General features: G+C 39.7%; 1 protein-coding gene across 3 annotated transcripts in view; it reads right to left on the bottom strand.

The window, feature by feature from the left end:
- Nucleotides 1–2736: 2736 nt before the first annotated feature.
- Nucleotides 2737–18480, bottom strand: part of mpped1 (metallophosphoesterase domain containing 1) — a 66681-nt gene continuing 50937 nt past the window's right edge. For all 3 annotated transcript variants that reach the window (XM_046873022.1, XM_046873020.1, XM_046873021.1), the window contains exons 5-7: nucleotides 6101–6216; nucleotides 4534–4647; nucleotides 2737–3377 (exon numbers count right to left, since the gene is read on the bottom strand). In XM_046873022.1, coding sequence (XP_046728978.1) covers nucleotides 3259–3377; nucleotides 4534–4647; nucleotides 6101–6216 — 349 coding nt within the window. In that variant the 3' untranslated portion in view covers nucleotides 2737–3258. The remainder of the gene's footprint in view (nucleotides 3378–4533; nucleotides 4648–6100; nucleotides 6217–18480) is intronic.

Here is an 18480-nt window from a genome sequence, read left to right as displayed (position 1 = left end):
GAAAGATGAGAAGAGAGGAGATGAGATGAGAGAAGAGATGGATAGAAAGAAGAGATATAAAGAAGGACAGATAAGAGGAGAGATGAGAAGAGAGGAGAAATGAGAAGAGAGGAGAGATGAGAAGAGAGGAAAGATGAGAAGAGAGGAGATGAGAAGTGAGGAGAGATAAGAAGAGAGGAGAGATGAGAAGATTGGAGAGATGAGAAGATTGAGAGATGAGAAGAGGAGAGATGAGAAGATTGGAGAGATGAGAAGAGAGGAGAGATGAGAAGTGAGGAAAGATGAGAAGAGAGGAGAGATGAGAAGATTGGAGAGATGAGAAGAGAGGAGAGATGAGAAGATTGGAGAGATGAGAAGAGAGGAGAGATGAGAAGTCTCTCTCAGTATAGTAAGACAGTTAGGAATAAATGACTCTCCGCCCTGCAGGATTACTGATGTGATTATTTGAAGGAAGGATCTCATTAGGACGTGCAGAAGTGTGGAAGAACGAGGTGACCGGACGGAGGAGAGGAACACGCTTTGTGAAACGAGGTTTTTCTCAAATAATTGATATAAAGTTCAGATGCTGTGAATTGCAACATGAGAAAACCGAGAAACATTTTCATCTCACACCTTTAAAAAGACACACGAGACACAGGCACAGAGAAGATTTTACTTTCCAGACCAAAAAAATTCTTTTTACAACGTCTTCTTGATATCAAGACTTTGGCACGTTCCAAAGAAAAAAAAGACACGATTCACGCACACCACAACAGAACGTCTGAGAAACACAAGAGCAGTAGAAATATGCAGGACGAATTAGAAAAAAGATGGAAAGAAAAAATTTAATGAAAAAAAAAACATTTTACAGCCAAAAGTATTCGGACACTCACCGTTTCCACCTGCATGTGGTTCTTCCTCAAACCGTTAGCACAAACTTGGAGGCACACAGTACGTAGGACGTCTTTGGACCTAAAAAATAGGAGATCTGAACCTGTTCCAGCATGACAATGCTCTTAAAGCCAGCTCCATGAAGATCTGCTTTACCTGGGTTTTAAGAGGAAGATCTCCTGCTCCATTACGAATATCAACTGCACCCCAGTCCTCATCACCTCACCTACATCAGTACCTTCATTTCTGACTGAACGAGCACAAATCTCCACTAAATCTTGTGGAACATCATCTCAGGAGAGTGGAGCTTATTTATGTGGAATGGGATCTTCAAAAAGGGATGCACACATTCCAATCTTATTCTCAGGTGTCCACAAACTTTCAGCCATATAACCTCCGTCTGCATTAAATCCGTCTTAGAGCTTTTTATTAAAAAATGATCAAATTCAGAAACGGGTCGTGTGATGTGAAGTCCTGAAGTCGATGATCTCATTATTTTATTACATTTTACGTTGCAAAAAAAACAAACGATTTACTCGGCGCACTCGTGTCATAGCAGCTAGAAATACTTGTTCCCGTTACCAGCCTTTTTTTCCCATCTTTTAACAACAACAAAGAAAAAAAACAACGTAGATTGCGAATGAAGACTCCAAAAAACGCAAAATAAATAATTATAAATAAAAAAAATTTTTAAATTAACAATACATCAAGTTTTATATACATCGAGTCCGTCATCCAAGTCCCAGTGTGGGTCGTTACTACTGAAACGACCAATCAGATTCAAGAATTTGAGAACATCTAGTGTTATATAAAAAAAAATTTTAAAAAATTAAAATAAAAATAAAAGAAAGACACCAATTCTAAGCTTTTACATAATCATCCAAATGCTGTTGTTCATTCTCTTTCTTCCGTCCTGCATTTTGCGTTCGGGCTCCTGGAAGAGCTTTGAAGCTGTTTCACACACATCTGATTCATACACTTATTCATCCACATGAAGAAAAAAAAAGAACAAACTGAAGACCACTTTATTACATTGTAAATATAATAATAATCAGGATCAAACCTGTGGAGAGACAAAAAAAACCACACACAAAACACAAACTCAAAAATTGCATTTTCAAATCTCTATATAGACAAAAGTTTGTGGACACCTGAGCATAAGATTGGGATCTTCTTGAACATCTCATTCAACATTGAGTCTCTGTTTGCTCTTATAATGACCTCCACTCTTCTGGGGAGATGTTCCACTAGATTTTGTAGAGATTTGTGTTCGTCCAGATACAAGAATGTGTGTTAGTAAAGTCAGGTACTGCTGTAGGTGAGGAGGTGAGGAGGTCTGGGATGCAGTCAGTGTTCACGTTCATCTCAATAGGGATGAGAGCTCTAGAGCAGAAGATCCTTCACTTCAACCCACCCTGTTATTATGTACAACTGAGCAGTTGCGGGTCAAGGGCCTTGCTCAAGGGCCCAGAAGTGGCAGATTGGTGGTGCTGGGGATCTGAACTCACAACCTTAACATCTTAACCACTGCGCTGCTCCTCCCTCGTATCTTCATGCGGTAGACTTTGCGCACAGGACCATTGCGATGCTGGAACAGGTTCGGATCTTGAAATACTCAAGAGAAGGGAAAATCCTACGCAGTCACGTCTCAAGACGTCCTGTACGATTGTGTGCCTCCAACTTGGTGGAAACAGTGTGGAGAAGAACCACATACGGCTGAGCCAGGTGTCTCTATACTTTTGTCCTTATAGTGTTCTACATTAAAAAAAAAAAGCAAATATCTAATGATGCTTCAAAACGTTTCATCAAGAACGCTGCGCTACAAAACTCGCTCACGTCACACAATAAAAACAAACAACGAAAGCATTGAAGTGAAGTTTCCGTGTTTTAAATACGACAGCAATTGTATATTACATTTTTCATTGTCTGAGTCCAAAACCCTGACGAGAAGTTCCCTCTGTCCGGCACCGAGGAACCGGAGCGGGAACAACGAGACCGGGACGTGGACACGTCACTCGCTTGCGTCCATCCGATCTGATCTGATGTGAAGGACATGATTAAGAGCTCAGACGTTCCAGAACTCGGTGTCTCTCGAGTGCGTATGACGATTGTCCCCGGTGAGTGTCCATCGTTAAGAGACATAAGGGATTGTCACAACGTTTCAAGTGCAATGAAAGCGTGAGAATCGCTTGGGGAAAAGAAAAAGAAAAAGGGGCGGAGTCAGGATTTGGAGAACGGGAAAAAATATGGCACGACAGATTCAAATCGTTCGAACATGAGTCACGTTCTCTCCATCTCTGGAATATGTACATGATACAGCATCCAAATACACGTAACAATGAACCCTGATTTTGGGAGGCGTGAAGCGAGGGGCGGGGCCGAGTTCCATCATGAGCTCCTGGGATTGGGCAGGTCGAAGACGATGGGCGGGTTCATGGGCTGGAAGTTGACCGTGCAGGCGGAGGCGTTAACGAACGTGGTGGTTCCGTCCGTCATCATCCCGTAACCTAACAAACAAATGAACACACACACACACACACACACACACACACACAAAACAAATTAATTATATAGGCAGTGATTTCTGAAGATCCTCCCATGAGTGTTTTATCGTCCACATGACACGTGTCGCTGCCGAGCCAAAAGTATTCGGACACCCGACTTCTCCACCCACATGTGCTTCTTTCCACAAACAGAACAACGTTAAAGGGACGTAATTATATAACTTCAATTATACCTTCATTCAAACTAGGAGAACCAAACCTCTTCCAGCTTGACACAAAGTGCACAAAGCCGGATCCAAGAAGATCTGCTTTCCATGGGTTGGAGTGGAAGATCTCCTGCTATAGAGCTCCAACACTATTGAACGATAAATGTGAACGTTGACTGCACCCCAATGCATCTTCACCTCACCTTCATCCGTACCTGACTTTAGCTTTACACCTCTTTTTTTTTTTTTATGAGTACAAACCTTCCCAAAATCTAGTGGAACATCTTCACAGGAGCGTGGAGCTTTTGGCCATGTCCACACTAAGTTTTCGTTTGGTAAACATCTTTGTCTTTCAAACACGATGACGGAAAGTAAACAACCGGCAGACGGTTTTTCAGATGTTCCAGTGTGGATAAGCAGCTTTTGGGAAACGATTGAAAAGGAAGATGTGGGCACGTAGCATTTTTAGACAAAAACGCAGTTTCCAAATTTGATCAAAATCCGCCATGATGCGCACATCCGACAATTTACCCTCCGGGGTCCACAAACGCGCCGGCGCGTTTTTTTTGCCATTTCATCCTTCGTAACGTGGAAACAACGTTAACATGCAAATATCTCCGGATGTTCATGGAGCTGGCTTTGTGCAGAGGGGAACAGGTTTGGGTCCTGTCGTTCAAGCGAATAGAAATGTACAACTTTGTGCTAATAGTTTGGGAAAGAAGCAGAAATGGCTGGAAAAGGCTGGTGTCCCAATACTTTTGGGACTTTTTTGTTACTGCATCAAAAGACGTCCTAAAGATTGTGTATCCACCAAAATCAGATTGGGAAGTAAAGTTTTCAAATTTCACCAAATTGTTGCTGAAAATCAGAAAAGATTTTCACTCTGCCCTCTTCCGCACACTCGCCCCTGAATTGTGACTTTACATGTGAAGATGTTGAGGGTGAAACTTTACCTTCATGTATGTGTCCAAAGACGTGTAATTTGGGCTGGACTCTTCTCTGCACCGTGTTCAGCAGCTCCATGCAGCCGACACGCTGCATCTTCCTCGGCACCCAGTCCAGAAAACCTGCAGATACGCATCACAGGGTCACTGAGGCAGAAACGATGCTTTTTACATTATCAGGCATTAAAAATACACCAACTCGCCAAAAGTATTGGGACACCCGCCGTTTCCTGACAAATCTACACAAGCACAACTCCAAACTCTGGTGGAACATCTTCCCATAATTACAGTCAGGTCTCCACAAACTTCTATTCATAATGTGTTCATTACAAACTGTAAGTATAAAGTTTTCCACTTTTATCCTTGTAAATACACTGAGCACAAATATCGCTCTTTTTTTAAATTATTTATTTATTTAGACATCAAAGCATCTTGTATGTCCAGCTCCAGATGAAGGTTTTATTTATTAATATACATATTTACATTATTCTTACATTATTTATAGAATTCTTGCTGCTTGATCTGTCTTAATATTGTTAAAGGATGCGACAGAAATTATATAATAAATTTTAATTAAAGAATAATATATTAATTAAATAAATCAGATTTATTATAATATATATATATATATATATATATATATATATATATAAAATTACATTCAATTATATAATAATATATCTAATACATTTATGTAAATAAATTACACATATATGTGTGTCTGTGTGTTTTTGTAAAATACTAAGACTTAATGATGTATTGGATAATTACTTAATTAATATTAATATATACATATAATTAATATGTAAATGAAATCCAATTAAATAAATAATTGGTATATAGATTTTTTTCAGGGTGATTACTGAATATAAAATACATTGTATTAAAAAATGTATGTACATAAAAAAATACTAAAAACAATCAAGCGACTTGGTGTATTTGTGTTTAATAAAAAAAATAATGAAAAAAGAAAGAACTACACAAAGAAATTGAGTGTAGTGTGTTTTATAGGTTTTATAGGAATGGAACTGAACCTGCGCAGGTGAAGTCGTTCGTATTAAACCCAAATCTCGAGTGTTGCAAATGCAAACGCTCTGATTTGCAGTTGTTGGCGAACACACGCGCGCACACACACACGCGCACACACACAAGTGAGCATCTCATGAGAATTATGCCTTTGTCACACACTCTGAAGGCCCAAGGGCTAGGTGTCTTAAAAATGCAGCTGTCTTTCTAGAGAAACTTTCCCTCCTCCCATATACATTATCTGTGCGTGTGTGTGTGTGTGTTTTATTGTGTGCTGAGGGATTTGCCGCACTGCGAACAGCGTCTCGAAGCTGCATGCTTTAGCAGCCTGCTGTAGCCACTCCATCTGCCAAAGCCCTTAAAGCAAAAGTGTGTGTGTGTGTGTGTGTGTGTGTGTGTGTGTGTGTGTGTGTGTGTGTGTGAGAGAGAGTTTCAGTGGCAACCAACTCTGAGGAAAAAATCGTGAAGAAGTGTGTACCGGCTTGTGCATATATATATATGTGTGTGTGTGTGTGTGTGTGTGTGTGTGTGTGTGTGATTAGTTACTTACCCAGAGGAGGGCAGTGTGTGAGCAGAATGTCAGTGGAGTCAGGGATCTGGTTCCACTTGTCCAGCAGCGCTTGTCCTCGTGGAAGATTAAAACCCCAGCCATAGTACCACGGCTGCCTGCCTCGGGGACACACACACACACACACACACACACACACACACACACACACACACACACACACACACACACACACACCCACACACAGAAAGTATGTTTAATACACAGCATTTTAATGCGAAACTATTTCAAACAAATCATCATCATCATCATCATCATCATCGTCATCATCATCATCGTCATCGTCCACCTCCTCTAATTTCCACCTCCATGCCGCTGATGACGCCAATGACAATTTAAATACATCAATAATTCCAAAGAGATAAATGAATGAATAAATATGATAATACACCATTTTTTTATTCGCCTAAATAGGAAAATACAATACATATAATAATAAATAAAGATGATTAAGTCCTTTGTGCTTTCAGCCGTATTCAGTAAAATACACAGCGCAGCAGTACAGTGTTCCTCCAGGAACGATCTTCTCCATCAAACCACACGAATGAACACGCGATGACGCAAAACACACGACCGACCAAGACATGACATGAAGAGAGAACATTAATAACTCCACAGCACAATGAGACGATACACACAGCGACACCGCTACGTGTGTGTATGTGTGTGTGTGTGTGTGTGTGTGTGTGTGTGTGTGTGTGTGTGTGTGTGTGTGAATGCAAAACTGTCTATATAATAATAAATACTGTGAGTTTGATACTGTACAAATACTGTCTTCATTTAAAATCATTTAATTGAAATAAATAAAAATGGATTTAATTGAAAATGAAACCTATTGTACGAACGCTGCAAAGACATTTTTAATATTTAAGATTTATCCAATACAAAATAAATAACATTTACAAAAAAATTAAATATATATGCTAAATACTTGAAATACATTTTACATATTTATTAGGATTTATTCAATAAAAAATTAAAGAAATCGAGCAAAAAAATTAATATATAATGATGAATACTTTAAATGCATTTTTAATATTTATAAAGATAAAAATATATTTTTATCTTAATTGAAATACATTTTAACTATTAATTATTAAGATTTAGTCAATAAGAATCTATTGAAGAAATTGACAAAAAAAATTTAATCAATTATTAATATTTTAATATTGATTAAGTTTTTTTCAAATAAAATTTTTTTGACAACTTTATAGATTTACTTTATAGATTTACTAAAAAAGTGAATATATAAATACTGCAAATAATTGTTTTTATTGTATATAGACTGATTTATATTCACTAATTTGCAAAAGAAAACAAAAGAAAAAAGAAAAAGAAAAAAAAAAGGAAAAACAAAAAAGGGGTCTGTGTAGGATGCGTTCATTTATTCATTTATTTATTGCTTTAAAAATAAAATCAACCATCAGAACAGAATCCATCAGTGACTTCATCTAACATCTAATCTATACACCCTCATTGCAGAACTGCCCTGAACAGGGAACAGCTGGAACTGCTGGAACAGGTTTGGGTCTCTGAAGGGAAAAGCTCATGCTACCATGTCCATAAACCTCCTGGACAATTGTGTGCCTCCAAACTTTGTGGTTAAGTTTGGTGGAAAAAGCTCATATTTTTGCCCGTATCGTGTGATGTTTTGCAATAAGAAAGAAATAATGCAAAGAGAAAAAGTGAGAGACAAAGAGAGACACTTTGAGGAGGCGGAGTTAGAGATATGGAGGTTTGACGGCTCTGCCTGCTTTCCATCACTCTGATTGCAGATGCACCAAGCTTGAGTGACGAAGTAGAAATTAACATGTCACTAACAATCTGTCCGGAGATCAGTCTTCTTCTTCTCCTGTTTCGCTTTCTGCCTGCGTGTGTGTTTGTGTAGCAGTCTGCTCATAAACGTTGCTCAGATTTGGTCATTTAAAGAAAGCAGTCAGTGGAAACGTTTCGATTTGGAGACTGTTGTCTCGGTGTTGTCTCGGTGTCTGGCCGCTGTATAGATTTTAATTTCGCACATTGTCCCAAAGCGGCTTTACAGAAATAGATAGATTACAAATATCAACTTTAAACATCATAAATTAGTCCCTATGAGTTTACACCTAATGAGAGGTTACAGTCATGAGGAAAAAAAAACTCCCTGAGATAGTATGAGGAACAAACCCTGAGAGGAACCAGACTCAAGAGAACTTCTGCTCGTTTCTCATCACTGAATGTCTATTAATCACAGTTAAAACATTGGTGAGGTTATTAACTGTTTACTGAAGGGGACTCGAGTGTAAAACTGTCTGTGGTGATTGCAGCCCTTAGACACTGTAGCAAACTGTTTATTAATTACACCTCAAATCCATCTCCATGATTCTCGAGAAACCTCCACAGTGGCCTCCTGGATCAGAATATACTATAAGAATTGAATGTAATAATATGGAAACTGCAATTTATAAACAAATAATTATCACTAATTCGATATCGTAAAAAATAATGATTGAATATTTTTTTTATCTACAATCACACCACAACAACAAACAGCACAACCACTAACAGCACAACCACCACCACCACAACCACAATCACACCACAAACACCTCAACCTCAACAACCACAATCACACCACAAACACCAACACAACCATGCCACAAACACCACAACTACTAACAGCACAACCATTAACAGCACAACCACCACCACAATCACACCACAACTACTAACAGCACAACCACCACTACAACAAACAGCACAACCACAATCACACCACAACCACTCTTACAACAACAACCCCACAACCACTCTTACAACAACAACCCCCACAACCACACTCACAACAACAACCACCACAGCCACCACCACACCACAACAACAAACAGCACAACCACAATCACACCACAACAACAAACAGCACAACCACAATCACACCACCACCACTACAAAAAAAGAGTAAAAAGAATCAGTTTTCTCAGCAGAAGAGGAAATTTCCCCGTAAGGACCCTGCAGTGGCAGCATGGTGGTGCTGGTATTTGAACTCATGACCATCTGATCATAAGTCCAACATCTTACTCACTGAGCTTCCACATCCCAATCTCCCCAATTACTGGGCAACAGGCAAGATGCCTTCGTTCCTTTTCTGATTGAATATTGAAAGCAGAAAAAGAAGGAAATGGCGTTATATTAGCATGGACACATGAGACAAACTACCAAAGACATGACAGGGGTGTGAAACCTCAACACAAGACAGGTAGGGATGTAGGTGAGAAGGTGAGGAGGCCTGAGGGTGCAGTCAGCGTTCACATTCATCGTGTTCCATAGGGTTTGAGCTCTATAGCAGGAGATCTTCCACTCCAGCAGAAATTAAAGCAGATGTTAATGGAGCTATCTTTGTGGAACAGGTTTGAAGGAAAATGTTCATGCTAACAAATATGCGCCTCAGACTTTGTGGACAGTTCAAGGAAAAAGCTCATATGGCTGGAAAAGTCAGGTGTCCCAAAACTTGCGTGTATTGTGTATATCTTGGGTAATAATGAAACATGTCGACTTGAATCCTTACAGGACTCATAGAACTTCCCTCAGCAGATGCATAGAGTAATAATAGTAAGCAAAGAGGAGGAGGGGGAAAAACTTGATCAGAAAAAGCGAAGTCAGCAAAAACGGAGTGAATGATTGAGCGAGCGAGCGAGGGAAAGAGAAAGTCTTTCCGATATTTTGCGTACACGAATCACAGAGGAGACTTCACCAACTCATTTAGAAGCAGCAGACTGGGAGGGCTTGCTGAGTTAATGTGATTTCTACCAGGCCATAGGGTTATCCTAACACGTATAAATCACTTAAACAACACAGCGAGCTGTCAACAAGCACGCAGCTATAAAAAAAAACAAAAAACTCATGTGTTTTTCATTTGTTTTTTTTTTTGTTGAGGTGGGAAAAAAAAGCTTTCAACAGCTGCTCGCTTCCGCAGGCTGTCTCCTGTGGTAATACTGCAGGCTGTAAAGTGAGGAGGAAATAGTAAATAATAATAAAATAAAACCTACACTTCTGTTGACAAACTATGCTAAACTACACAAAAAATTATCGAGACACCCAACTTCGCTAGCCACATGTGATTAGCACAAAGTTGGAGTCACACAATTGTACGGTATGTCTTTTGGCCTAGAGTAGCATGAAATACCATAGAGCGGCTATGAAAATGGCCCCTGACAACAACTCCCAGTCCATAGAGCTGCTATAAAAGATGGTCCCTGACAACAACTCCCAGTCCATAGAGCTGCTATAAAAGATGGTCCCTGACAACAACTACCAGTCTATTTAAAAAAAAGCCCCTAAAGACAACTCCCAGTCCATAGAGCGGCTATTTAAAAAATGGCTCTTAAAGACAACTCCCAGTCCATAGAGCGGCTATAAAAAATGGCCCCTAAAGACAACTCCCAGTCCATAGAGCAGCTATTTAAAAAAAAAGGCCCCTAGAGTGGCTATAAAAAATGGCACCCGAAAACAACTCCCAGTGCATAGAGCTGCTATAAAAAATGGCCCCTAAAGACAACGCCCAGTCCATAGAGTGGCTTTAAAATTGGCCCCTGACAACATCTCCCAGTCCATAGAGCTGCTATAAAAAATGGTCCCTGACAACAAAGTCCAGTCCATAGAGCTGCTATAAAAATGGCCCCTGACAACATCTCCCAGTCCATAGAGCTGCTATAAAAAATGGTCCCTGACAACAAAGTCCAGTCCATAAAGCTGCTATAAAAATGGCCCCTGACAACATCTCCCAGTCCATAGAGCTGCTATAAAAATGGCCCCTGACAACAAAGTCCAGTCCATAGAGCTGCTATAAAAAAAGGTCCCTGACAACAAAATCCAGTCCATAGAGCTGCTATAAAAATGGCCCCTGATAACATCTCCCAGTCCATAGAGCTGCTATAAAAAATGGTCCCTGACAACAAAGTCCAGTCCATAGAGCTGCTATAAAAATGGCCCCTGACAACATCTCCCAGTCCATAGAGCTGCTATAAAAATGGCCCCTGACAACAAAGTCCAGTCCATAGAGCTGCTATAAAAATGGTCCCTGACAACATCTCCCAGTCCATAGAGCTGCTATAAAAATGGCCCCTGACAACAAAGTCCAGTCCATAGAGCTGCTATAAAAAAAAAGGTCCCTGACAACAAAGTCCAGTGCATAGAGCGGCTACAAAAATGACCCCTACAAATTTAATTTCACAAAAGGTCTACAAACAAAGATGGTACAAAGACTACTGAGTGCCTCCAGATTTTGTGGTAACAGTTTGGTAAAAGAACCAACACTTTTTCACACAGGAATAGAGAATTCAGGTGTCCTACAACATTTGTCCATACGGTGTACTCCTGTGGGACATTGATGACTATGTGGTGATGTATGTCATGTCCATCACAGCATTTAGCTTAAATCTTTAAAGGTGTAGATGAAAAGACTGGAAGTGCCTGAGCTTTAACTTTACAGCAAGAGAGGAAAAAAAACTTACATAAAAAATCTGTAATGCTTCATTTGAAGTTTAAAAGGAAAATTTGGACCAAAAGTGAACATAAGAGAAGAGACTGAGCGAGATTAGATGAGGAGTGAAGAATGCAGATAAGAGGGAGTGTGAGGAGGAAAAAAAAAAAGACAAGTGTGCGGTACGTAAGTACAGGCTTCAAGGCTAAACACAAGATTCTATTTATCACCATCACCTCTCGGTGAATCAATTAAAGATGACGATGGTGCCGTGACCCTAATTACAGTGTGGAAGTCTGTGTGGGTGTGCATACATGCGGAGAAACCGGAAAGGGGTGGTGTGTGTGTGTGTGTGTGTGTGTGTGTGTGCGCGCACGTTGGGGGTTAAACACGTACGTGTGAGGGAGTTATTACGGAAATGTTTAGCCTCTGACACTGTGCCGTCGAAGCGAGACGGGAAAGGTTGTGCGAGTCGGCAACGCAAAGCTGTCATTTTTCACAGGAGTTTAAACAAGTACTTCAGTGAACACACACACACACACACACACACACACACACCTAGCAGATCATTAAGACTGTCTGTTTCAATTAATAGCTCACAGGGCACAGTCAGCTGGGGAATCGCACAACACACACACACACACACACACACACACACACACACACACACACAATTTCGTTGGTGTTTTTATATTAACTAAGGCTAAAACTATTCCTCGAGTAATTTAAATACAAAAATGCATTGAGGCAAATTATTTAGTCCATTTAACTACACACGGAGCACTGTGTTTCCCCACGGACCATTATTACAGACGCACAACCCGCTAAACTCTGGACCGTTCTGGACAGGTAAACACTATGGAAACCCGTTTCCGCTACTTTTTTTTAAGTTCACTTAATTCCAAGTTTTTTCTTGCAATTCCGACTTTTTTCTTGCAATTCCGGGTTTATTTCTTGCAGTTGTTTAGCCAATTGGGCAGCATCACCCCCATTGTAGTGCCAGAAATCTTTACACATTGAAAGTATTATAAGCTACAACCAATAGAATTGCATTGTATTAAAATGAGCCTCCGATCCCTGGAGGAGAAGGAACAAGACAGATGAAGGAGAGGAGCCATGTTCATACACCAACAGCTTCAAACGTCAGGCCAACAACGTTTACCGGTGGACACACCAGAAATGTTGGATGCTAACGAGAAATAAAGTTGGAATTGCGAAAAAAAAGGTTGGAATTTGGCAAACTTTTTTTTTTTTACGTGGTGGAAAAGGGCTTCTATATATAACACAGGAGACGCTGCAGAATATCGGTGAAGGACGAGGGAGAAAACGGCGAGGAGAAGATTCATGGCCAAAGAAAACGACAGAAAGTTTCATTTTAAACTAAAAACCAAAATGAAAAGTAATTTGAGGTTGATTTTCATTTTGTCTGAATTTTTATTTTTATATTTGTATTTTGATATAATATGGGAATTAAATGAACTAAATGGGTTTACAGATTTCACAGATATTCTTGTATATATTACAGCAACAGAAATTCTAGCTCTGACTGAAATTGCTTTTAAGACCTCTTTAAAAAGAAATGTGAGGAAAAATGCGGACTGAAGTAGCTAATCGTGCTATCATCAATCTGCTAAAGTGTTGAGACTCACTTGTGTTCGGCCATTTTCAATTCCACAATAATTCACAAGTCTGTTTTAGGACTTGAAAGGAATTTTATTCGACGCTTTATTTTCCTCATTGTAGCCTCATGTTGACAAGAGAAAGTTACTTCTAATGCTAGTTCAACTAGTTTATGCTAGGGTTAGCATTACTTTTTGAATGTCTACTCTTGGTTTATCACCTGTGAAGACTGCATTTGATGTTGGTAAAAAAGGACAAACCAATAGGAAGACCAGTGAGCTGTCTATAGGAGACAAAACCAAGTTATTTAGAAGCTGGAAAAAGAAAGGAACTTGATCAGAACCGTTTCACACAAACACACTCGACATAGCTAATACAACACAAGCATTGTGAGCGCTGTGAAGAAAAAAACAAACACCAGCAACCTCCACAAATCAGGACTACAATGTAGATCATTCAAACAAGATTTGAAAGCAGGGATGAGTCTTATAAGTTCTAGAACCAAGATTAACCTCCACCAAAGTGTGGAAGGAAGAAAGGATCTGCACATGATCCAAAGCATACAAGCTGATAGGTATAAGTATGGTGAGGGTACTGTCCTGGCCTGGGCTTGCACAGCTGCTCACTCATTTTTATTAATGAAGACATGATGGTATCAACAGAATAAATTATAAAGTCTACATGAACATTTCGGTCCAAATATAAAAAATGGCTTCCATCCTTGTTATTCATCAGCTTTTAAAATAGCAGTTGATGTGTTTTATTATTTGCTGCATTATTGTTTTGTCATTTCTGTATTGTGTTATGTTAGTCGTTACTTTGCGTTTTGACGAGTTGTGTTGTGTTATTTCATCGCTGTATTGTGTTAATTTTTCTGATGACGAATTGTGTTTTATTGCTGTATTGTGTTACAATGTTGTGTTGTTTTATTGCTGTTGTGTTACTTTTTGTGTAAAGGTGTTGTGTTATTTCATTGCTGTATAGTGTTACAGTATTGTGTCGTTTCCATTGCTGTATTGTTGTGTGTTTGTGTTATAGTGGTTAATTGTTTCCTTGCAGTGAGTTGTGCTTTATGTTGTGTGTTACATTGAGTTGTGTTACGGCCCGTTGTTGAAGTGTAATGAGAGAGAAGGCAGTGGTCTGCTCACACACTGCTCTCAGTCTGATCCCAGCACAGCAGGAGAACCAGTTCATCTTCACTCCTCAGCCAAGCCGCACACACACAAACACACACACACACACACACACACACACACGAAACCCACGCTGAGAGGCATACACACGGACACACAACCTCTGGCAGGGGGACAGAACCCCTAGACTGCACAATTGTCTCACACACCAGGAGAATTATACCATGCTACAGCCAACAGGGATCTATGATTCCGTGTGTGTGTGTGTGTGTGTGTGTGTGTGTGTGTGTGTGTGTGTGTGTGTGAAGTTAGTGGAAGTGTGCATCTACGCTGCTCCTCTCTCTGGGTTAAAACGTGGCAGATTTGGGACATTTGGTCCACAGCGTGATTTACGCAACACTCAGCAGGTTCAAGACATACAGTGGACTACTGGCAATAGTGTACTGCACTGAGTTCTCACACACACACACACACACACACACACACACACACACACACACACACACACACACACGCACGGAAAGTCAATCGATTAAAATTATTTAATTGCAATTAATCGCACGTTTGTATCTGTTCTAAATGTACCTTGAATGAACATTTACGTTTTTAATATTTTAATCAACATGCGCATATACAAATATAAATACTTTATGCAAATGTATGTTAATTACTGTATTAGCGAAACCAAACTCAACATAGAGGATAGAGACAAAATATTCTTGTAAATGTTTTAAAGTAACGATGGTGTTTTAAATGACGTAAATCATCAGTAGACCAAACTGAACTTTTGCTGTGTTTCCACACGGACGGTTTTAATTGCCGGATGTGCGCATCATGGCGGATTTTGGTGCTTGATTTGAGACTTTACGCATCAGTAAAACAAATGTTCAGCGATTTAAAATTATTTCTCGGTGGAGGTTATTATTTTGTTTGTATCTGTGTGAAGAAAAGACGGCGTGAAAAAATGTGTTGCGCTGAAGCTTTTCATTTCATGTCTTTTATATACATTTATATTCTGAATAAAAATGATCAAACAAAATGCGCGCTGCATTAATCATGTAATAAAAATTGTAATGATTAAAATGGCGTTAATTTATTCGTGTTAACGATTTAATTCACACGCACACACACCCCGATTTTTTATATATAAAAATATATAGAGAGGTTTTCACTCAAAATCTGAAATATGTGTTGTGTTGTTACTGAGCAAAACAGAGCAAAAAAAATAACAATTCAACAAACTAATAATGCAACATCGAAATAACAACTTAAAAAAAAATAAAAAATACAATTACGACAAGAGAAACACAACTCAAAAACAGCCATTAAGTAACGCAATTCAACTCGGAGACACAAAATCTGAATAACAACAAAACATGTTAAGAACAAAGTGAAGAAATTACACTATTCGACAGACTAATAACACAAAAACACAACTTGTGTACAGAAAAGAAACACCACAACTACATAAATAACAGCACAGAAATAACAAACACAACTCAGTAACAATAACACAACACGTTACTAAGAGAAAAGAAATAACGAATTTAAAAGAAATAAAATTTAACACAAAAGAAACAACACAACTCAAAACAGCAAAGGAATAAGACAATGCAACTCGGCAACACAAAATCAGAACAGAACATGACTTAATATAGCGCAAAAATAAACAATACACAAATAGCAGCAAAGCACAGAACTAACACGACACAACTCAGTAACAGTAACGCAACAGGTTACAAATAAAGCAAAGAAATAACAACTCAACAAACTAAAACACATCAAAATAACACAACTTAAAAAAAAAGAACAGAAAAGGAGTAAGGCAACACGACTGCAACCCAGAATCAGAATAACACAACACAACTGAATACAGCAAAGAAAAAAACTACTACTAACCACACAAAAAGCAGCGCAGCGCAGCACAAACACATACACAACTCGGAAACAACAACGCAATTTGACAAACTATTAACAACAATGTGAACTTTTTTAACAGCAACAATTTAATAAAGAACAGAAATAACACAAAACCAAAATGAAGGCACTAAATAGTTTGTATTGTGAGCGCAGGTCGCACAACACTACTCAACAACACAATATTAACATAACACAACTCAATATAGCAAAGTCACGGAGGCAATCAAGACACAAATAGAGTGTAGGTTGGACACGAGATCTGATTTGTCTTTGAAAAGAAAATAAACTTTGTGTGTGTGTGTGTGTGTGTGTGTGTGTGTGTATACTGATTGCGACTGCTGTAAGGGGAAAAAAACTGACTGAAATCATGCACATAAATAAAAAATAAAATAAATTAAATCAAAGCCACACACACACACACACACACACACACACACACACACACACTTCTCTGACAAGTCACTAAAGCTGTCACGCAACTAAACTAGCGCGAACAGACGCACAATAATTACACAATGCCTTTTTCGTTTTGATTTTGTTGTTTTTTGACGCTGCATCTGATAAAAATAGGTTGGAATTCGGTTTAAAGTCAATGAGCTCATGCTAAAAAGAGCAACGACGTGTTCACGCAGTGTCGATTCGAGTGACACAACCCACACACACACACACACACACACACACACACACACACACACACACACACACACACACAGAGTTTAATTCCTTTTTAATGACAAATCAGATCTGGTGTCCATTCATCCATATAATTCGAACAGGAGGCTCAGTGGTTGAGATATTGGACTCTGGATCTGAAGGTTATAAGTTCAAGTCCCAGCCAAGCTGCCCCCTGCCAGGCCCCTGAGCAGGGCCCTTCACCCTTGAGTTGTATATCAGTCTGGACAATGGCATCTAAGGTCCTATAATTACACCGAAATATTTACTACGCAAATGTGCACCCGAATAATCTGCATGGCAAAAGTATTTGGACACCGTTCCCCACCCATATGTGCTTTGTTTCCAAACAATATTAGAGGCCCACCATGTCTTGGACGTGTCTGGATGTGGGTTTTTTCCTCCATTTGGAATATGAGAGACAAACCTGTTCCGAAAAGGAGCTTCAATGTGGAATGGGATGTTCAAAAAAAAAAGATGGTCAGGTGTTTTTTAAACGTCTGGTGTTTCTTAAAGATCACAACCAGTGGAAAATGAGAGCTCAGTGGTGAAGTTGGAATTCTGATCAGACGGATTCAAGTGAGTTTTATTCCCAGCACCACCAAACTGCCACTGATGGGCCCTTGAGCAAGGCCCTTAACCCTCAAATGAAATCCACTCAGCTGAAGAAGTTGCCCTGGATGGGAGCAGTTTGTTCCTCACTGGACGACCATTAGGTCCTCAGGATTTTTACAGTTAATCCGCCACTGGATGGCTGGGAGATGGACACGATTTTGAGATTTTGTCCACCACTGAAGAACTGTGAGATGGCCAGGATTGATGAATCACGTCCACCAGAAGACGGCTGTGAGACAGCAATTTGTTACAATTTGTCCACCACTGGATGGCTGTGAGGCGTTCAGGATTGTTACACTTCGTCCACCACTGGACAGCAGTTGGACAATCAGTGGACATTCTGTTGAGATGGTTTTATCTCAAGAATCCCAAAACCACAACCAGCTCATGCAGGTTCATCATGCAGATTTATAGAAATTCAGCTCATGCTGATGTTCAACAACACCAGTAACATGTCCTGAACGAATAATGTGTAAGTTCAGACTTGGGTGTGTGTGTGTGTGTGTGTGTGTGTGTGTGTGTGTGTGTGTGTGTGTGAGAGAGATTTTGGAAGACACTCAGTGATTTCGGCTTCATTACACCAGAGCTGGACAGGCCGAGACCAGCAGTGACAAACCCATGTGAGCAATGAGACATCTGCCCACACAGCCTGACACCTCTCTCTCTCACACACACACACACACACACACACACACACACAAACACACACACACACACAGAGCTAGGCATACAGCAGACTCCAGAACAGCTGTGTGGACTCTCACTCATCAACAGGAACATTCACAGCACTGATTAACATCATGAGCCAAAAGCTCTCTGTCTCTATCTCTGTCTCACACACACACACACACACACACACACACACACACACACACACACACACACACACACGAGACTGAAGCCTACATAGGTGTGCCACTCGTGTGAGCGATCACTCCACTATGCTG

The sequence above is a fragment of the Silurus meridionalis genome, chromosome 18 (assembly GCF_014805685.1).
Source record: "Silurus meridionalis isolate SWU-2019-XX chromosome 18, ASM1480568v1, whole genome shotgun sequence".
Classification (NCBI taxonomy): Eukaryota; Metazoa; Chordata; class Actinopteri; order Siluriformes; family Siluridae; genus Silurus; species Silurus meridionalis.
Note: the sequence above shows the minus strand (reverse complement) of the source record. Positions and strands in the feature narration are given on the sequence as shown.